Source organism: Paramisgurnus dabryanus, chromosome 4 (genome assembly GCF_030506205.2).
Source record: "Paramisgurnus dabryanus chromosome 4, PD_genome_1.1, whole genome shotgun sequence".
Classification (NCBI taxonomy): Eukaryota; Metazoa; Chordata; class Actinopteri; order Cypriniformes; family Cobitidae; genus Paramisgurnus; species Paramisgurnus dabryanus.
The window spans coordinates 33,132,760-33,155,729 of NC_133340.1; the positions used below are offsets into that span (position 1 = coordinate 33,132,760).

Genomic DNA, 22,970 nt, shown 5'->3' on the forward strand with positions numbered 1-22,970 from the left:
CGTTTCAAAGTTTTAAAATTATCTTAAAAACTGATGCATATTTACAGCTATATTGTCTCCAGGACAGTAGGTGGCAGTAGTGCGCTAATAGATGACTGAATGCTACGGGTGTAGAACACAGTGAATCGTTGCTTTGAACTGATTCTTTTAGATGACTCGTTTAAACCCATTTGCAGATCGATGCGAATCACTGGACTGACAAAAACGCAGTGCAATGTTGATCTTCATTGCAGAACCATTTTTAAAACAATATACTGATATCTTGTTCAACTTAATACGATTATTAAAATGCAAAACAGAAAAGTTTAAAAATAAAAAAAAGTCATTTGGGAGGATAGGGGGATTTTGAACATATAATACTTACATTTTATAAAGTAATATAAATATAAACAGACGGCTTATATAAAAATGTAAAAAGAAAAATCATATAAATGCATAAGCTATTAGACAGCTGTATTATATACTTCTTTCAGGATTTTCTAATTACTTCCAAATATTGTTATATCATGTGCCTATTATGGGACTTTTTCCTTCCAATTTGCCTTAATGAATATAATACTTATAATAATAACTGGATACTTTTATTCGAATCCGAATTATTTGAACGAACCGTCCAATTAACCGGTTCACTCAACGAATCGATTCCCATCGCTGGGACGCACACAACACCACAAACTTGATAAGACATGAAACACGCATGACATTTAAACGCAGAGCACACACAAGAGGATTTGTAACGTTACTCGCCTAATGTCTCTTAAACATTAATTTCTTTCATAACGCTTGATATACGTACTGCGTCATAAGGTAAGTGAGCGTTTTGGACCACTGAATGTAAAGACACACAGGTTTTCTCGTTTGTGTTGTTTACGTTTAATGAGAGATCAGATGTGTAAAATGTTTCAGTGGTTATCAATTTTATGTTGCCAGTCTGTCGTTACGAAAATATACCGAGGTTTAAAAAAAACAGCAATCGTAGTTTTACTGTGGCATTTGTAGTAAAGCCATAATAATCACACATTTACCACTGTCTCAGTCATAATTTGACCGATATGTGAAGTAAAACTATAGTTATCAATACACAAAACATTGTTAATATACTTTTTGTATACCATGGTTAATTGTATGCAGTTATTTTCTCTTAAAAAAACAACATTAGATGTAGATACTATAATTACCATATTAATTCACCATGTTATTTATATTGATACAAATAATACTATTATACCGTTATAAGTGTAATCTCATGTAAAGTCACTCACCATCTTTCTAATATTTAAAGTTGCGATGTCTCCTATACAGTCTGTTTAATATGAAGTGAAAGTTATTAGTTGAAGGTTAAAATGCTAAAGTGCCCATATATGGACTTCCACTTTACTTCCTGCACTGAAATTGCACATAAAAGAATTAAAGCAAGATTGTTACGTATGAATCTTTCATGGTAAAAAACCTTTCAGAAACTTGTACAAACCTTGTCGAGGTGCATTCGGCACAGAAATACTCCGTTATACGTACAATTGCTTTGATACTTTGCCTATATTTAGCATGAGAAATTTCCAACTTTTAAACAGTGTTTATAAGTCAGAATGCATGAAATAGCTTTAAATGCCCCCCTTTAATTTTATATAACATTGTTATAACCCTATGTTTTATACCGGTGTTAGTTTTTCAACAAGGAAACACTGACATGAGATGCTAAGCATGTACAGATGCAAGACTTCATACCTTTTCATTAGATTGCACAAATTGAAAAGTGAATTCTGGTTTAGCTGGTTAATATCTTTGTTTATATCAGCGTTGTCTCTACAGCCTTTCTCACGGTAAACGCTTTTCGTGTGAAAAAGAGAAGTGAAACTGTCAGCATTTTATTTTGATTTAAATGCATTTTATGTCTGAATTTTTAAGTTTCCTTATTAATGTCTGCAGATTTTGTCTGTAGTTGGTGTTGTTCCCTATATCTGAAGTTTAATGGTCAGAAAGAATTCACTTCTGTAAATGTGACACAAGTCTTTCTCTTCTTTATCCTCAGAATGGTGTCATACAAGAGACTCACCCCTGAGGAGGTTCATTTCTCAGGAGCCGCGTTATTGGATCCACCCCACGATGAGACGACGGACGGGAGGGAAGTAGACCCAGAACTGCCCCTACTTCCCCGGAGCCATCGCTGCTCCATCACAGCCGGTCTTCTGACCCTTGGAGGACTGATTGTGGCTCTTTCCTGCGTTTGGCTGTTGGGAACTATATTTTGCTTGCATAATCCCCCTTCCACAGAACCTCACAGACCCCCACCACCCGCCGTAGACCCTGGCTGGATGCAGAGGAATGGGACGTGGCTGCAGCCGGAGTCTTGCTCCAATGTTCCGAAAGAATGGAGGTTTGACTGTTATCCGGAAAGGAGTGTGGTGGTTACAGAGGAACTGTGCCACGCTCGAAACTGCTGCTTTATACCTCAATCGCAGGCTAAGACGGCGGGACGGAACGGAGTGCCGTGGTGTTTTTACGCATCTGATTATCCGTCTTATGAGTTGGTGTCCATTAATGACAATGAGATGGGGACAGTCGGAAAACTGCTTCGGAAAACCAAGACGTACTACCCTAAAGACATTGACACACTACAGCTAGAAGTGCTTTATGAGGATGACAATAGATTGCGTGTGAGGGTAAGAGGGCTTCCGTTTTAGGATTCTTTTTCCTAAACTCATTGCTAAATTAATTCTGCTGGTTCCTGGTTTTTATTATTCCTTTTTAGGCAGATTAATACATTTTTAAAGCGCGATGCTACAGCCGAAAAACTGGAGAATTACAATTTTTTTTTAAAGTTTCATAGAATTGCTAAAGTACTTTATCTGTTATCCACAAACACATTGGCTTAGTTTGTGAGTTTTATACGTTCTGCATTTAACCCAACATCAATATGTTGATATTGATAATAAGTCACTTTGTATAATAGTTAGGGTTGCAAAATTCCAGGAAAATTTGCATGGGAATTAGGGATGCATAGCAATTAATCACGATTAATCTATAGCCGAATAAAAATATTTAATAATAAATATTTTTCTTAAAATGATACATGCATGTGTGCATATTTATATAAAAATAATTATTATACACAGTTCACACACATATATAATGTAAACAAAAACTTTTATCCTGCTTTAGATTAATCACGATTAATTGTTATGCATCCCCAAGAATTATTTGGAATAAACTGGGAATTGGAAAATTATAATAAATCCAGGCTTGGTGAGCATAAATAAATTTCATGAATAAAATTCAAAATTTGTATTACCTTGCCTGCATGTCTGCATATGACCAAACAAAATGTATATTTATGTTTGTATGTGATATAGTTTATATAAATTTCTCTACATTTCCAAATAATTCCCATGAATTCTCGTAAATTCCTGTTAAGTTTCCAATTTGAAATATTTCCAAAATTCCCCATATTAAGTTTCCATGGAAATGTCTGGACACTTTCCCTCCTTTGCAACCCTAATAATAGCATTTGTAAAAACATCAATGTTACAGCATTTTTGTTTCACACCATAATCCTGTATCCCATACAGATAACCGATCCGGCTCAGAAGAGGTACGAGGTGCCTATAGATGTTCCTGTGGTCCAGAAACAAGCAACAAACCGTTCTTACACCGTAGAGTTCATCAATAAACCTTTTGGGCTGATTGTCAAGCGAGTTAACTCTGGGACTGTATTGTAAGCACGGTTTCAATCTGACCAGCTATCAGATCTGTTATATATGTGTGTGTGTGCGTACCGAGTTAATAACGCTACTGTATGTTTGTGTGCTGTAAGGCTAAATACGTCCATAGCTCCTCTCTTCTACGCGGATCAGTTCCTGCAGATGTCCACATCGTTGCCATCGCGTTTCATATACGGTCTAGGGGAACATCGCTCCAACTTTCTTCACGACATCCAGTGGAACACACTCACCATGTGGGCTCGAGACGTCCCACCAATGGTATCTGAGCAAATGCAGGGATAAGCAAACGTATATATTACAGTTTGATATACTATGTAAACATATCATATTGGCATGACTTGGAACCGTAAAAGCAATGATCGTTGATTCTTGCTGTGCATTTAAAGACTTTAGACACTTTTAACAAAGGGTGTTTAATTATGAAAAAGAGATTTCTTGTAGTTTAACTGGTATGTGCAACCCAATCTCAAGGCAAGTCGTGGGATAGTCACAAAATTTTTGATTTATTTATTCATATTCGTGGACACGATTGAGAAAAATTAGAAAAAAATACATAAAATGAAAACATAAAGTGTGAAGCGCGTCCACGCTATTCTCCGAGATGCACTTTTGTTTGCCGTTTGTGCAGGGAATTTTTTTTGGACGACCTTGTTAAGGTGGTAGGGTATCCCAGCTTAGGTGGGCCGCCCGAACTGAAAAGTGCTGCGGGAAACCTTGGTGTCTAAAATTTCGATCCCTGTAAATGGACAGTAAGTCCCTTTAGATAAAAGCATCTGCCAAATGCATGAATGTAAATGCAATTCTTTAAGGTGTAGTCACAGAATTATCAGGATCAGGTTGGAAAATTGGAAAACTCATTTAAAGGGCACCTATTTCATTGCTAAAAAAACCCAGGTTATTTTGTGTATTTGTTATAATGCAATGTGTTTGCGTGGTGTATGGCTAAAAAAAACATTATTTTCCACATAGCGTACATTTTTGTAGCTTCAGATTTTCCTCTTTTCCTGAAACGCACTGATGTTGTACAAAACCCATCGATTTGAAAAGCGCTGTGTCCCTGATTGGCCAGCTAATCTGTACGTTGTGATTGGCCTGAAAACCTGCTTACCATGTTTGAAAGATTCAGTCGCAATGCTAACAGTAGTTAACTTACAGGCTAAGTCCAAGCGGGAGGAATCATAATAATGTCGATCTTGTCTACATCATCAATCCCAGGAAATAAACAGTTGCCTACAATTCGTCTGTTTGTTGTAGTCCAAGAAATTAGATTTATATGGAGACGATAACTTGCGTCATTGTTTACTTTCGGGTTTGCACCTTTTGCATATCTTTTAACATGTACATACAAAATCGTGAATCGGACAATAGGTGCCCTTTAAGACTAAAATCTTATTTTTTTGTAATCTCACGTTTTTTTGTTTTTTTTTGTAGGAGCTCACCAACCTCTACGGTGTCCATCCATTTTATTTTTCTATGGAATCTGATGGAAGGGCACATGGGTTCTTCATGCTCAACAGCAATGCCATGGGTGCGTTTATCGTACACATGCACATCTACATTACCTCTGTTGGTCCTTACTAATGTCTATGATTCAGATACATTTCCCATAATGCATTACAAGGAATTCAGTGCAGACTTCTGCATTTCCAGTAACTTTACTTCCACATTCTTTGCATGATAATCACAAAGACACACTGGTTAATGTGTACTTTGAACTTCTGTAAGCAACTGTGTTACATTGTTAATATTTATGACGTGACCTACCATGTGGGTTGGCGGTCAAGAAAACAGCAGTTTACATGGGCTCTCCATAGAGAGGCAGCAAATGCCGGTCAATTTTACGTCAAAAATTATCTCTTAACAGAAGAAAAATTAAGATGATTTTTTTACGATTATTTATTTACAACACCCGATTCCATATTTTATAGTCACTAAAACCCATCAGGTTAATGCCAGACCTCCACATTGTCTATGTTTACATGTACTTTGTGAAAAATCTCTCGCCTTATACTTCCGCCAGGATTATATTAATATTATATTATAATATTTTATTTTATTTTATTATAATATCAGTCTGTGCGCATATTCATTACTCTTAGTACAACAAATTATCTAATAAAACTGCAAAAAAAATTGCAAACATGGCATTTTCACTCTTTCACATCAATTTTTCAGTATTTAGGCTAAAATAAACAAGTAACCCACTTCTTAAAGGCGCAGTGCATAATTTTTGTACTTGTAGCCAATCAGCAGTAAGAGGCGTGTCTGCTAACCGACATCGTTGCCTGGGTTGCGTATGTGTGGGGCGTAGCAAAAAAGGTCCAGATTCTATTTGGGTAGGGGCGTGTTTGTTTCGGTAAATTTCAAATGTCAACATTGGCTTTCAGAGATCATGCACCCCGCCTTTAACCTACGGTCAGTGGTGGATAGCGCTCTCTTGCCTGCCAGGGATGCGTTCCACTAAGCATGTGATGACACATGAAACTATCAAAAGGGTTGTTTGTCTAAATGTTGTTTTGGTGTTATAGTTCTTGTCTTTGGCTTACGAATCCATGCTGTTGTGTCTAAAGATTTCCTATAACCATTTTGCAAGCAAATCAGAATTACTTTGTAGTAGAAGTACTTTATACTGTACCTAAAACACTTTTCAATCTTTTATATAGATGTGGCTCTGCAACCCGCACCTGCCGTCACCTGGCGCATGATTGGCGGAATCCTGGACTTTTATGTATTTCTTGGCCCAGATCCGAGCTCTGTGATTGGTCAATACCTGGATGTCGTCGGTCAGCATGCATATTAGTGAATTTCTATATATAGCCAAATTTAAGTCAGGACTAATTAGTCTAATCTTTTGTATCTCACCCACTTATTTTAAATTAGGTAAACCAGCGATGCCCGTCTACTGGGCTCTAGGATATCATCTCTGCAGATGGGGATACAAGTCAAGCAACAAAACCTGGGATGTTGTGAAAGAAATGAGGAATTATGGAATACCACAGGTATCATAACCATTAAATATTTATCATTTGTTGACTTCATATTGCATTTGCTAGATTGACAAGAAACTACAACTCTTTTAAGATGCAACCCAAAGCAATAGTTTATTTGGGACCCTCTCTGAAAAATTATTCAAAATTAAAAATAAAGTTTGCACAAATTGTAACTCAATTATTATTATTATTTACATGTGTTAGGATGTTCAGTGGAATGACATTGACTACATGGATCGTGCTTTAGACTTCACCTATGAGCCTATGAACTTCTCCACCCTACCGGACCTTGTGAAGGATCTTCACATACATGACCAACACTACGTTATGATACTGGTACTGATCTCCGATTCACTTTTATTCAAAATTATTAAAAAGCCAGTATTTCCCTGTGAAATAGATCTTGAAGCATGTCCTGATTTGCTGAGCCAATATCTTGTTGGACCTGGAACAACAGTACTGTCAAATAAAACCCAACACTTAACCCTAATGGTTACCTTACCTTCAGGAAAATAATAGGTTGATAAAAATGGTGTACAGAAACATTGAAATCGGATTGGCTGAATGAAATGTTGCTCCATAACCAACAAGGATGTTGACCACAAGTTAATAAAGTTCAAAAACAAAAAGATATACTTCCTTGTTTAGTTTTATTGGTTTTGAAATAAGCTTCTCCTGGAAGACATGACAGAAATATATGACTTATATGCTTCCTCATTTTGCTGGAATCTCTTTTGTGGAAAGTTAGGTTGGAGTTACATTGCAGATCTTGATGCCCAATTTCGATTTATTGACTTAGTATTTTGCTCACGTAATCCTTTAATCCGTATATTTTAGGGGTGGCACGGTCCATGAAAAAAATCCGAACCGTTCGGTTCGCTTGTCTCGGTTCGGAGCGCGTGTGTACCGCACGGTTCAACGGTTCATGGCATGCGCAATGTAGTCTCATGCCCTGTATGTGACCTCAGATTGCGTGTTTCCCTTTTGCGCGAAAGAAGAGGTGACTGGTTTGGAGTATAAGTACTGCGGGTTATGTTACGTGTAGAAATGGCAAGTGGGAGAGAAAAGGAAGTCTGACCGCAGTTGGAGGATGCGCCAGCGTCGTATAAGTTTGGTGTGTGGAAACATATTTTTATTTCATGTTACCCATGATGACAGCGGAAATAAAACAATAGATTGAACTGCAGTCTATGGGTTGAATGTGCTGTAACAGCCACAGGAGATCGCCTTCTCTCCGACCATTTATCTGAGGTACTGAACACAATGTTTTACGTCTTTTCGTATTCAGCGCTATTTTTAGCCTTTCATTGATAAAGCGAAAGCGGCTGATTTCCGCGTAGTTTCATTTTGCTACAGTAGCGTGTGAAAGTTGCGCGATCTTATTTCAGAAATTGCCCCTCAAAGTAATCAGGACAGAAGTGGTCAAAAGTGGACAAAAGAGACGGATTTAAATATTACAGGTGTAAAGGTTATGTTTCTCTCTCGTCCACATATACTCTCAGTATTAAAGCAGCCTCTCAGTGATAAACCTAAGAGCTACACTGAAGTTGGCATTTTATTTTAATAAATGCAAGTTATCTTTGTGTGCTAAAAATGTACATAAAGTTCATGTAGATGGCAATACACATTCTCTTTTTTGCCAAATAAATGAAAAGCATGTTGAAATCATCAATGTCTTCCCTCTTGCTGTTTCAAAATCTCATCTGGCTTTCCTCAGGGATGGTCCCAATAATGTGCTTAAAGTCAAATTCAGTTTGTGCATGATTACATGATATAACTTTTTTTTAAAACAGTATCCTAAATTATGGATAATTAATACATTAATAAGATAATACATTTCTGGAGTGTTAAAAATGTAAAGAAAAAATAACAACAAGAACCGTACTGAACCGAGAACCGTGACCATAGAACCGTGATACGAACCAAACCGAGGGTTTTGTGAACCGTGCCACCCCTAGTATATTTATATTTTTCACTTTTATTAGGATCCTGGTATAAGTAGCACTCAGAAACCTGGCTCATATTTGCCATTTGATGAGGGAGTAAAGCGGGGTGTCTTCATCAATGACTCCAATGGAGAGATTCTTATTGGAAAGGTACTTTGCAAACACCACACAAAATTAAATTGCCTTGTTCAGAAATCAGAAAACATTACTTTTTAACAGGTTCAAATTAATATAATATCCAGCAAATTTTATTTTAACAAATTTTATTTTAACAGGAATGTGTGTCATCTTGTGTGTCATCTTGTTAATTATTTTTAAACCTAAAGAAACAGTTTTAATAAAATGATGTACACTCATATAAGTCTGCACTGAGAACTTTTATTTTGGTAAGCCATTATTATAAGAGGCTTTTCTTTGCAGAATAAACTGATGATGGGTAATGAATGTGCCTGTAAATAGGATTTTTTTTAGGCATCAATAGTCAAAAATGTTTGCATTTAGCTTCACGCAAATGCAAACATTTCTCCCTGTGGGTGATTATAGTGATCTGTGAAACTTAAACAGAAAATCACTTAGTGCACCTTTAAACATTATTTATATTGTTATTAGGACGCAATTTAATGTCATACATGACTTAGGCTTGATCGTAGTTTTCATTGGCGTTTTTAAGGTCTGGCCTGGACTCACAGCTTTCCCAGATTTTTCCAATCCAGACACACACAACTGGTGGTATGAGAATCTGCAGCGTTTCCATGATAAAGTGCAGTTTGATGGCGTGTGGATCGTAAGTTTTTGTCTGAATGGGTTTCTTTATTTGTAAACTCTTTCATCTTTATTTTATAAATATATAATACTATTCCATTCATCTTTATCCTCAAGGACATGAACGAGCCGTCTAATTTCTTCGATGGATCACTAAATGGTTGTCCAGAGAATGAACTGGAAAATCCTCCATTCACACCAGGTATCAGTGCGTTTGCTGTTATGTCTGTAATCAGGTCCATTTATTATTCAGTCAATATTTGGCTTTTTCGGGATTGTCATCAGGCCCGGCTACAGAATGTAATGACTGAGGGGGAACTTTAAATTTTTAAGGGGGCTTAATTTAAACCAAAAAACGCACAGTTGCTTTTGCCAGATTTTGAATGCAGCGTTCCCTAAAACATAATATTTGCATTACTATACTACTCAGCTAACCAAACAGACAAAACTAAAAAAAGTAACTTTAAATTTAAATTTTAAAAATCATAATTTTCAGTAATATCATATTGATTTGGCATTGAATTTCTTCATTAACGCGCATTGTAGCCACAACCTACTAAAATAATATCATAACGCATATAATAAATCATAACACGGAGAATAGCGTGGATAAATGTTGGATAAAACCCCATCTATATACTCTATATTAATACAATTTTTACAGGTTGTGTGCTGTTCACGTGCCTGTACACAAACATCTATAGGTAAAAGGTAGCTTACTCACAAAATTATCGTTTTATTACACGTAGCCTAAATGTTGAATCATGGTTTTTATAGTTTAGCATTTTAAATTTTTATTTTGAGAATCATTTTTTCTCATCGTTTAGTGCGATTATTCATCTTTACTTCATTGCCAGTCAGAGACACGTGGCCCTGTTGAGTACAAAATAAATAGAAAATATAAAAAACAATTCATTATATTTTTTTATTTATTACAGTAAGTGTTGTTAAAACATACAGTTTTAATATTTTTTTTTTGTAAAGACTCGTTTTTACACCTTGCCATAAATACCAAAAATAAAACTGAAGGGGAACAAGTCACATCTAAGGGGGCAATGCTCCCTTTTGCCCCCTTGTGGCGCTGGGCCTGATTATCATCATCATACAAAGAGGATTTTTAGTCATTTTAAGTGAATTTTAAGTAAATATTGGGTCAAATAAATGTACAAATTAAATGTACAAACATTGCATCAAATAACGTATTATAAACAAAGCTATCAATTTGTCCATATAATGCTTATTTTTTTATTATATTGATTATGCATTTATTTTTTTCATCATACAGATATAGATGATGACCCTGGACCACAAAACCAGCCATAAGTTGCAAGGCTATATTTGTTGCAAAAGCCAAAATTATTGTATGGGTCAAAATGATCCCTTTTTCGTCAAATATCATTAGGATGTTATGTAAAGATCATAATCCATAAATATAATTTTGATATATTTACAGTGTGAAATTTACAAAATAACTTTTATCATTAGTAATATATGTTGGAGGCGATTTTCTCAATATTTTGATTTTTTTCAACCTCAGATTCCAGATTTTCAAATAGTTGTATATCTGCCAAATACTGTCCTATCCTATCAAACCACACATCGATGGCAATCTCAATTTCCTTACGAATGGTTTTGTGGTCCAGGGTCACATATTTATGGTTAACATTTTGACCTAGGCAGGCATATGAGCTGAATGTATTGTCAATACTAATAGATGTTATCATCTATTACAGGTATTCTAGGTGGCACTTTAAAGGCCAAGACTCTGTGTGCTTCTGCAAGACAGAAAATCTCCTCTCACTACAACATACACAGTCTGTATGGACTCATGGAGGCCAAAGCCACTGAAAGGTACCTGCTTATAGTCACACACATGTATATAATGCTTATAATGTTTATTATTCACTCATCACTTGACGCATGACAGCAGCTTGTTATTAACTAAAAAGTCACTTGTTATCTTCATCTGTCTCAGCGCTCTGAGGAAGATCACAGGAAAACGACCATTTGTTATTTCCCGTTCTACGTTTCCTAGTCAGGGCAGATATTCAGGTCACTGGCTCGGAGACAACAGGAGCCAATGGAAAGATTTGTTCACATCTATACCAGGTATAAAAAAAAAACGCTTTGCTTATGAAATATAGTTATTTGCATAGCATTATTTTACTAAGGCTGTGTATTGGCATAAATCTCACGATACGACACTTATAACGTTACATGGGTTGCAATGCAATATGTTGTGATAGTGTATAGTGCAATATGATATGTTTGGATATTTCCTATTTTCACTGAGATATGCTAACCTTAGCAAAAAATTGTGGCGCCCTATGCTAGTACTTCCTGTCACTGTTCAGAGATAAGAAGAATGCTATTTAGTGGTCGGGATATAAACTAAATAACTGCCATCAATCTTGTATCATTTATATATTTTTAAATATCAATATTGTTTTGATCTATACATATATCGGTATTGATCAATTAATATTTTCTTGCACCACTAATTTTTAAATAAATTATACTAATTTTTATATTTTTTATACATTTTTTCATAGTTTGCAATTTATGTGTATTTAAAATCAGCATTTCTCTTGACTCAGTCCAACAAGTTTCATACAATGCATTCTGGTATTGACTTATCCTTGAGGAATGCATGTGATGCTGTTCTACAGTTTAATCAAAGTAAGGTATCTTAGTGGGGCTGCAACAACTAATTGTTAAAATCAATAAAAATTGGTAATAAATTTTTTTTGACAACCAAAATTTGTCGATTAGCTGGTCTGTGACATCACATGCTCATGCATCACTGTCGGAAAAAACTTTTCAGATGTGCATTTTGAGACAAGACTATGGCACCGATGTATGTTAAGAGACGTCAGTGCAAGATGTTTTTGAATTGAGCCAGCTCAAGCATGCATTTTAGTCTGGATCTAGGATAGGCCCTGTCCAGGAAACCCAAAATAAAGGAGTTTATTAATCTGTTGCAAAATTTCCTCACCAGCACATTCCTGAAGACTCGATTTGTTTTGTTTGTTCATGTTTTGACATTTAAAGATGTTTTACTATTTAGAGCCATTTTTTGAAAAGTTTCCCAAAAGTCTCAGACGATGGGCCCTAAGTTGCACCCAGCGCAATAGACTTTGTCAGTGACGCATACATCATTCGTATTTTGCACCCGGTTTTTCCCTCCACAGACGCACGTCGGCAAACTAAGGAATGAACTTGCGCTCCCTGGGCGGTTCAGCGCAAAAAAGGAGGCGTGTTGCGGTGCAAACCATCCCTGATGCTATTTTGCAGTTTCAAAAAACAATTGCGCCACTGACCAAAAAAAATTGTCTAAAGTCAGTGGAGCGTTGCGCGTGGTTCATTATGCTATTTTAAGGGCGCATGCTTGACCTTGGGATTCCCCCGTCTCCTGACATCATTGTAGCGCTTGGCGCAACGATGGGGATGCCAGCTGATGAGACAATTGTGGCTATTTCCTCCCACGCCTGTTTAACCTACGCTGATTTGGGCGGGTTTCTCCTATCCCCATACAAAACAACTTCTCTGTCTTTGACTGCTCTTACAAGAACGTGGGTCTCCTCGGCTGTGAACCGTTCTTGGCGTGCGCCTGGTAAATCCGTCATAATAATAGCAACCCGGCGTGGAACTTGCGCCCTTGCGTTTGAAGGGAATGTTGAATAGCGTTCTGATTGGTTTATTTGATGTTACGCCCAAACCACACCTATGAATAATGAACCTACTTCAGACCAACCCCTTACTGATTTGCGCCTGGCACAAGAGTTATTTCTCCCGCCGGGAAAATAGCAACAGCGCCCAAGATCCGCCCACAAAGTCACTTGCGCTTTGCGCTTCGCACTTGCGTTTCAGATCGTTAAAATAGGGCCCAATGCCTTAAAGGCAATTTTTCTTCTAAAAATTTATAAACTTACAAATATATCAAATAAAAGAACAGACCCTCTAGTTTCAAACAAAAAACGGGAAAAAGTTTCATCCTATCAATATTCATATTTTTTTTCTCTGCTTATAAACTCTTAAATATGGGTATTTTTCTTAAAAAATACAATCTTTTTAGCAAAAAGCGAGAGATCAGAGATTAGTTAGAGATCAGATTCAGAATGATTATCAAAACATACACACAGTTTAAAACTTAGTAAATATTTTTTTTTTTTGTTTCAGTGTTTTTATAAATTGGGTAAGTGTACCATCTAGTGGATAATCTCGGTTTTACAGATTAACAGAAACATGTGTATTTTATGCAGATGTTTTATCTTAATTGACGAGAAAACTTGTCAATGTTAAAAGCTTCATAAACTTTTTTTTATTTAAGGCTTAAAATATCAAAATTATAAAGATTATTTTGGTCAAACTCTGTAGTAGTGTGTGGCTTATGCACTTTTTTGAAAGTACACTTCTACATGTGAATACCCTAATTATAATAAGTGAAAAATCTAATTGATTGATTGAATTTTTATCTGACTAGTCAATTAATTGAAATAATAATATTCTGATTAATTAATTATGAAAAAATCAGTAGTTGCAACCCTGTATCTTCGATAGGCGACATTATTTTGCCTCCTACCGTTTAAAACAGCCTTTGCAGCAGGAGCCTCCCTATGATGCCTTAAATGCTGTCTAGGTAGGCAGCTTAGATATTGCAACAGAGCCACAGTTCACATATTGAATCACAATATAATTCAATGCAATTATTACATTGACTTACATTGCAATATATTGGTAATAAGATTCCGATAATTAATTTTCCCAGGTATGCTGACGTTTAACATTCTGGGCATCCCTCTTATCGGAGCAGACATTTGTGGTTTTGGGGGCAGCACCACAGAGGAACTTTGTGTCCGGTGGACCCAACTGGGAGCTTTCTACCCTTTTACAAGAAATCACAACTCCATAGATGAGCAGGTTTGCTTTCTTCCATATTCAAACACTTGCGTTTCACTCGTTTTCAAGTGTAGCATTTCGGTTGCAATCCGTAAACCTAGAATATTAACTGTATTTAGTCAGTTTCTGTATTCATCTGTTTACCACGTCCTTTGGATTAACGGTTTTGTAACATCTCAACAGGATCAAGATCCAACTGCATTCAGTCCTGCAGCTCGTACAGCAATGAAAGAAGTCATCCTGCTGCGATATTCCCTTTTCCCACATCTCTACACGCTCTTCCATCACGCACACATCAGCGGACGCACGGTCGCCACCCCACTGCTGTTTCAGTAAGACACATGCGCAGAACTTACATTTTATATACATATATGTAAAAAAATTAAATCAATAACAACATACAGCGCATTCAAGCTGTACATTTTATTTGGGATTATAACCCATGCGCTGCTGAAGCAATGCCTTTTCAGTTGAACTGCAGGAGCATGTAACTTAATACACATTACGTTGATAGATAAAAGGACTAGTTCACCCCATTATCCTACTCTCATATTGTTGTAAAACAATATTCAAGTATACATTTTTAGTATGTGTGTGTGTTCGTTAGGATTCGAACCCATGACCTTAGCTAATTCCTTATAGATTTGGTATCATAACTTTTATATACATGCTGTGCTTTATTTTAGGTTTCCTACAGATAAGAAAACATATGGAATAGATAAACAGTTCTTATGGGGAACTAGTTTGCTGGTCACACCCGTGTTGGAGGCAGGAGTTGAATACGTCGTGGGTTATTTCCCCGAAGGTCTCTGGTACGATTTCTACACGGTAAGCTCTCTCACCTGTAAGCAACATTTCACTGAAAACCCAATGGGACGCTTTGACTTTACAGTTGTATAAGGGTAATTTCTTAACGCTGAATGTAATGTTTATATTTTGCGGTTTGCCTCACGCAGGGTGACTCATTGGTAAGCAGCGGGGAGGAGATCAAACTTCACGCTCCGCTGGACAAAATCAACCTGCACCTCAGAGAGGGCTCCATCATTCCTACACAGGTTACACAGCATCATTTCGGCATTAGAAATAAGCTGCTGTAAAAACGTTTGTTTATTAGTAATTTATGATGGCAGATATTCAAAACGGGTAATTAAAAATATATATATATTGTCATTCATTGTAAGTTAATGTTGTAATTTAACGCAATTATTATAGTTTGCGCGAAGTAGACTGTTCAAAAAAGTTTTATTCTGTATATTTTAGAGACCTAACACAACACTGTGGGTGAGCAGTGGTCAGCCCCTTCACATTATTGTGTCTCTGAGTGATGAAGGTCTGGCACAGGGGGATCTGTACTGGGATGATGGAGAAACCCTTGATTCTTATGAGACCGATCAATATGCTTACATCTATTTCACAGTCAAACAGGTATATACAACTTTCAGATTTTTTATTTATATCATTTTTTACTTATAATTATCCTACATAAGGTAAAGAACATTCTGTGAAAATATAACCCATATAATCTCATTTTTGGATTATAAGCCTTTATTTCACATAGAGTCACAGTTTTACCTGATTAAAGGGGTCATACAATGAGATTTTTTGAAAGATGTTAAATAAGTCTTTGGTGTCCCCAGAGTGCATATGTGAAGTTTTAGCTCAAAATACCCCACAGATAGTTTATTAAAGCATTTTAAAATTGTCATTTTGAAGGTGCAAGCAAAAATGTGACGTTTTTGGGTGTGTTCGTTTAATATGCAAATGAGCTGGTGAAATGCAAACTCTCTCTTTCTTTTCTTCTGCACTAAATGACAGTGCATTGGTTAGATAGTGTAGATGAAGGGGCGGTGAAAATAAGACTTGCTACCTACGTCACAAAAAGGGCAAAATCTGAATTATCTAATTTTTTACTTGCTTGCAGATAATGGTTTACCAAAACTAAGTTACTGGGTTGTGCTTTTTCGCGTTTCCTATGTTGATAGAAGCACTGGGGACCCAACTTTAGCACTTAAAAATCGATAAAGCCAGATTTTCATGCTTTGACCCCTTTAATTGTTTTGCCCAATAAAGTAAATAAAGCTTTTTCAAGTATTTGATAATTAAGAGATAAAAATATTGGGGATAAATTGACTTCCTTTATTGATGTTCCTTAGAACACAATGAAGTCAGAGGTGCTGCGTAGTCATCAGGAAGCAACTTACATCACCGTGGAAACTGTTTCCTTTTATGGAGTAAAGGCGGAGCCAGAAAACGTCACTGTGAATTCACAAGAAGCAGCATTTGCTTACCACGACAATAAGGTAAAAATCTCCCCAAGTTGTTGCAAGCGAAGAGATCCTTTAGAGTGGTTCAAAGTATTCAGACACTTATTAAAAAAATGGTCCCAAACTTTCACTGGGGTAGTACCCTTTTCAAAAGTCCTAATATGTTCCCTTTAGGTTCAGATATGTATACATTGGGTACCAATATGTACATCTAAAGTGCGAATATGCACTCTTGGGTGCTAGATGTACTATTTAAACTCTTTAGGTGCAAAGGTGTACTTTTTTAAGAGGACCGCCCCTGTGACCACTAGTGACTATTTTTTTCTGACACTGTATACTAGACTTAAAAATGCATGTCTTTGCATTAGATACTCTCCAACCAAGTGGCATTTATTGGAAATAATCTTAGCACAAGAACGAGTTTGGAGCTAAATATTTTATAAAAGATTTCTGTTAAAAGTTGCATTTTAAATAAAGGTAGATATTCTATTCAAAATTGCAATTTTGAAATATTTAGACACTCTCTGGTTGTCAAACATTACATCTGTGTAAACTGAAAGGAAACTGAATTGATACCAGATGGCATGAATAATTTGAAAAATGGGGAGTTTTTCATATAATTCATTTAAGGGAGCTCAGATGCAGAAGCCGCTAAAAATGAGATAATGATATTTATCATATGCTCTCGGCACATATTATACGTTCATTAACTACTTTCACTTCAAATCCACTTAAAGGGATAGTTTACTCCAAAATGAAACTTTGATTATCTTCGGAATACATTTTTAGGTATTTTTGACTGTCCTGTAGACAGCTATTCAATCATCACTATTCAGGCCCAGAAAGAATGAAAGACATCGCAAAAAAAGGCCATGTGCCATCAGTCTTTCAATCAGAACACTTTTGTGCACAAAGAAAACAAAGATATTGTCTTTTTTGACAAGTTTTTCCTCAATAGTGCGTTCATTAGCAGACTATGAGTTTACGCCTTGACCTCCTGATGTAGTTGAAAGCAACGTAGTTAAGCGCGTCCACGAAGAGTTTTGTTTTATTTATGCACAAAAGTGCTCATTCAATGTATTTAAAGGTGCCATAGAATGTAAAACTGTATTTACATAGGCATAGATGAATAATAAAAGCTCTGTACATGGTTATGACATATCGTGAGTCACAAACACAATTCTTTTCTCCTACTTATGTAAACCGCGTCCATGCAAAAGACCGCTGGAAAACAGACCAATCTTAACATAACACTGAATGTGATGTAACAGTCGCGATGTACGCCTCCAAAATTAAATTACTCATTAAATTAAGTACAATGTTGTTACAATGCTAAAAACAAAGTTGTGACTGCTGAGTAAGCGCTATATGATAATTAATGCTTTAGGCTCAAGTTCTACTATTGACGTCAAAGGTTACGTTTTGCAGGTCCATACTAAAAAAAAAACATAAACTTACCACTCAGAAACATCCATTAACAATCTCCAAACAACTCATTATTCCTCAAATTCTCTATCTTTGTCTAAAACAGGCTCAAACATAAGGTCTGTTTACACACACACAGAGCTAGTGAAGGAGCTGCTCTGTGAAACAGCCAATCAGAGCAGAGCTCAACATTATTATTCATGACCCTTTCAATAAAAGACCATTTCATTCTAAGGGCAAATCTTACGGTTGTAAATGGATAATTTTGTCACTTAATAAAGCCACATACCTTATCAATTTATCATATTATTACAATGCATTCATTGGTACCTTTAAAAAAAAAATTCCGAAGACAAAGGACTTGCGGGTTTGGAACAACACGAGGGTAAGTGATTTATGATAAAATTTTGGTGTGAACTATCCCTTACCTGGCATCAAGTCATTCAGCAATACCACTTTGTTGGCAGAATCCATTACGAGTCATAAAAATGCTAATTTAGAAGAAAACATGTAAAATGCACTTAGAGGGTTTTGCATCTGATCTCATTTTTAATACCTTTGGGGTCACTACACCACTGTATAGTTTTGTTTATAAGTTCAAAGAAAGCAGACTCATTAAAGGGGCGGTGAATTTGTCGATTTTATTGTTTTATAACAATAAAATTGTTCGCATGGTTTTTACATTTAAAAACATCAAAAGCAATAAGTAATACGCTATTTTGTAACATGGATTAGTTGCTCTCTGGAGAAAAGCTTCGTTTGAAGGGGCGGGCCACACTGAAGACCTGGACGTCAACGCCCACTGCTATGATTGGACAGCTTTATTTCCCATCATTACATGTGGGGAAATGTTTTAAAAACATTAATGTGTAAAAATAGCAGCCGAACACATATATGTTTGAGCCACAAAAGATTCTGGGTCCTAAAGATGATACACATAAATGACAATATATATTGTAAAGTAGAAACAAAACTTTAAACTCGACGTGACTAAATTACCGTAAACAACACTGTAAGTGCGCATCAGAATATAAACTGCGGCTGATAAATCCTTATCAATAACTTTGTATATTTCTATTGTGCTTGTGAGGTTGCTCTTAGATACACGTAACGTTACATACCACAGTTATATGATAAAAAAGCTTTGTTGAGTGTTGGACCGTTCAAACGCAACTTGTCTAAAATTACCGTATACAACAGAGTAAGCGGGCATCAGATTCTAAATTGCGGCTGGTAAGTCTAACTTTGTATATTTCTATCGTTATATTACATATTGTTAAGTGTTGTACCTTTATTAATCGTTTAATGTTTTTAGTAAATTAAAACAGTCAAACATACGTGCTAAGACACGGATGTTACAACATACATATCAAGCGATCTCTTCTAACAAAGCAATAGTGAAACGCAGTAACTTAAATAAAGTAAAATGTCTTACTTGCTGTGTCATTTTCGTCAGATCCAATATTAGTGGTGCTTTTAATCACAGTCTCTCTGCAAATCCAGCATCAACTTGCTTCTTTACAAATGAATCCGCAGTACAAAAAGTAATCAAACACTCCCCACGCGAGCTCGAACTGCTTCAAAAACAAACTTTATCTACGCATTTCTAATGTTATGTTCCGAGCCTCCGAATTAAAGTATTCAGCTTCTGTGTTGTTCCCACGCAGTTCTTCCACAACCCAATACTCCGTTTACTCTATCATAACAGATCACGGCGTCAAAATAAAAGTCTCTCAGAAAAAATGTATTTAAAAGTCATTTTGGGTTACATTTGGCAACCTTTAAAGACATGTTTACTGATTGAGACACACGTGTGTCACGCGAAGCTCTGGGCGGGGCTACAAAAGTGGTCGTTGTATTTGGATTCGGGGAGGTGCTTCAATTCTACTTTGACGTCATATTTCTCTGAATTCCACACTCGGTCGTAATACTTGCTTGGTGCCAAAAACTGTTATATTTCAGTAAGTTCTGAAACTTGCAGGATGTTCATTTAACTATGATGACCTCTTATATAATAAATGATCCAGTTAAAATTGAGTATTTGATTCACCGCTCCTTTAAAACAGTGCTAATATAGTGCAAGCTTAAAAAACTTTACACAATAATTTTCTGGATTTCCTTGTCTCAACAGGTGCTGATAGTAACAGATTTGGGTCTAAACCTCAGCCAGAACTTCACAATCAGTTGGATGTAAATATTATAATGCTGTTTCAAAACTGCAAGCTGTCATCATGGATTATACATCCTCATAAGATCGCGGCTGACCTTTTATCCGGGTGCAAAGACGTGCCGGCTCTTGTTGATTGTTGACTTTCCAGTGTTATATTTCTAGCGCACTTCTACTGCTGTGTATTATAAAACCAGTGCTGGTCAGAAGAACTCAAACGCAGGAAAAACCTCAATGAATCGGTTTTAAACAATGCATTTGTCTGATCAGTATGTATATGTAGTTTTATTTCGGCTCTTTTTGTTGTTGTTGATGTTGTTTTTTAAGTAGAAAGTTTTTTCTTCTGCAACTCTTTTAAGTTTTAGAGATGAATTGTAAAGCTAATCATAATTAAATTAAGTTTGCACTCAGCCTTCAAACTACTGAGAAGTACGGAATTGTGATATTTTAATCAAATGTGATTTAATGAAACATTTTTTTTCCAAAGTGTTTGTTTTGTGATATTACTTTGAATTACATGTATATTTGTTTACAAGCATAATTGCACTGTTCAGGATATTCTGATTGTACAGTATACTGCAGAAATGCATGTCTGAGCTTTGCCATTCACTTTCATTATGTGCTGGCAGGCTTACAATTAATGTGATGTAACTTCAGCCTGTCAAGCGGTGATTGCAAACTTCTTCATTTTTGTTATTGTAAATCATTTTAATACTACTAAAGTTTGACTTGGCTGTCATATTGTGAAACCATGAAAATATTATGGAAGATTACTGGATAGTATTCATTAAGGCTTTAATGAGACATGGCGTATGGATATACCAATTCATAGCATTACATTGTGCCTTATACATTACAGTAGTTCATCAATGCTGTGATTCAACATACAATGGCTTTACTGTGAATGAATGTATAAAAATCTCTGTGCAAAAACACTGGACTGCTTTACAACTTTTATTAAAGTGTATTCATACACTGGAATTTAAAGACAATGACAAGATGTAATATATAGATCTCTTAAGTCTGAGTAGCCTGTCATTCTTGAAATTATGTAAACTCTGAGTAGAGTTTCTTTAAGATATAACGGGTAGTGTGCAATAAAGATTTTAAGCATTAAATCATTTGTTCCTTGTCTTCCTTCGGAGGCAGCATTCCAAGACAGAAAGGTGTCAAGGCACGTCTGAATCCAATATTTTGTTTACTTCCTGTCTCATGAGATACATTCATCATCTTGTCCCACAATTCTATGCGCAAATAATGCAGTTGATCGAGTTAAAATGCCGGCCAATAAAGAGGCTGGAGCACAAATTTAGTTTAAATAAAGTTTAATTTACACTTTTTTTTGTGAGAATTTGCATTGTAGTTTTTAAATATGGGATTAGTTCTCACAAAGGTGCTGCCTATAAAATCTGTATGAATGCGTTTCCCGGAGATGCCTTCATGTTGCCCAAGTCATTGCCTCATAAGGCAACATATCAGCTGCCTAAGCTTTCGAAAACAGCCAAAGGGTGACACATACTTCCTCAAAAAGTGAAGCCAAAACATTTCAATCACGGCTTCACCTCGCGATGACTACTGCATAGACTCTGGCTCCAAATGACATCATTGGCGCAAGATTGTTGCCGGCCATTTTTGACATATTTTGGCTTTATTTTTTACAATCATAGTCTATGGAGAGATGCATCATCCAGATTTTTCACAGGCTATGATCTATATCAACTATTACCTAAATTGGGTCGTCTGTTTGTTCTTGGCAGTCCAATCAGATATGTTATCATGTTAAAAATGTGGTCGATATTCACAATATGTTTGTCATATACGGAAAATAAGAATTTAAGAGTGCATTGCATTCTGGGAAACAACTTGCTGGGTTTGTACACGTAAAAAGTATCAACCGTATTGACTAGTAACTTATAAAGTTGACAACTAAAGCAAATTCAACTTGATTTAGTAAGTTACAGCAACTCATCACTTGTTAAGATAAAATGACTTGTAAGTCCTAGTTAATAAACCTAAAAATGTAAGCGCAAAAAGATTTTCTTACAGTATATGCTGCACATTTTTACAAATGTATAGGTCATTCCACGCATAGTATGCATACTGTCAAATGAGTAGTATGCCATTTTAAACAAACATCTGTACACTCATGCACTGTCTTAGGTGAAACTGGCTTCATTAAACTAAATAAATTTGTTAAAGAAATTTTCTAGGTTTATATTAAAGTCAGAATAGATTATCACTTTAGAGCACAGTTATTCACATGTGAAATACTTTTTGATCTTGACTAAATGCCCCAAATAGTTCATTTTGAAACCCATTATTGTGGTATTTCAACCTGCCTTTTTGTGTGAAGATCACAGAGCATTAAATAAATAGTTTAAAACTTGAACATGTCTGACAATCTCCATCTTAACAAAAGTGCCGTCGTAAAATCCTTTTTTCTTGTTTTTGAGACACATAGACCTTGCATTGGGAGTCACAAATGTGGCATCCTCTAAGGAAGGTATCTGCTGCCTGATCCTCCAGCTTTCATCTCAGATTGACACAAAGCCTGTTTGAAGATCAAAGCCAGACTTTTGCTTCTACATCCAATATGGTATGACAGCGAGTTGAAAGCCGTGTTTCTGCACAGAGGAGAAATAAAGACAGAACGAATAAAATATTTACAAATGGAAAATAGAAAGGAGCAAAATGCTTCAGATTTTCATTTCTTGTTTTTTATCTGTTATGCAATTACAATAATGTGTCTGACTGGGAATTGATCCAAGCCAAACATCAGATAATGTTTTTGATAACAT

At 36.0% G+C, this 22,970-nt stretch overlaps 1 protein-coding gene across 1 annotated transcript; it reads left to right on the forward strand.

Annotated features, from left to right (window-relative positions):
- Positions 1–647: 647 nt before the first annotated feature.
- Positions 648–21,290, forward strand: gaa2 (alpha glucosidase 2). The gene is made up of 20 exons (XM_065254246.2): positions 648–807; positions 2,030–2,660; positions 3,567–3,712; positions 3,812–3,977; positions 5,151–5,247; positions 6,383–6,502; positions 6,600–6,718; positions 6,914–7,045; positions 8,695–8,805; positions 9,326–9,439; positions 9,535–9,619; positions 11,151–11,268; positions 11,393–11,526; positions 14,186–14,337; positions 14,500–14,648; positions 15,003–15,144; positions 15,273–15,371; positions 15,577–15,741; positions 16,470–16,616; positions 20,137–21,290. The coding sequence occupies exons 2-20, from the start codon at positions 2,031–2,033 to the stop codon at positions 20,197–20,199; spliced, it is 2,889 nt and encodes a 962-aa protein (XP_065110318.1). The 5' UTR covers positions 648–807; position 2,030; the 3' UTR covers positions 20,200–21,290.
- Positions 21,291–22,970: the final 1,680 nt, after the last annotated feature.

Excerpts from the sequence above, each read along its gene's own strand:
- gaa2 (XM_065254246.2), top strand. The coding sequence starts at position 2,031 with ATGGTGTCATACAAGAGACTCACCCCTGAGGAGGTTCATTTCTCAGGA. Across the intron at positions 11,527-14,185 it reads TTTGTTCACATCTATACCAG|GTATGCTGACGTTTAACATT; the intron begins GTATAAAAAAAA and ends TAATTTTCCCAG. Across the intron at positions 16,617-20,136 it reads TTGCTTACCACGACAATAAG|GTGCTGATAGTAACAGATTT; the intron begins GTAAAAATCTCC and ends TTGTCTCAACAG.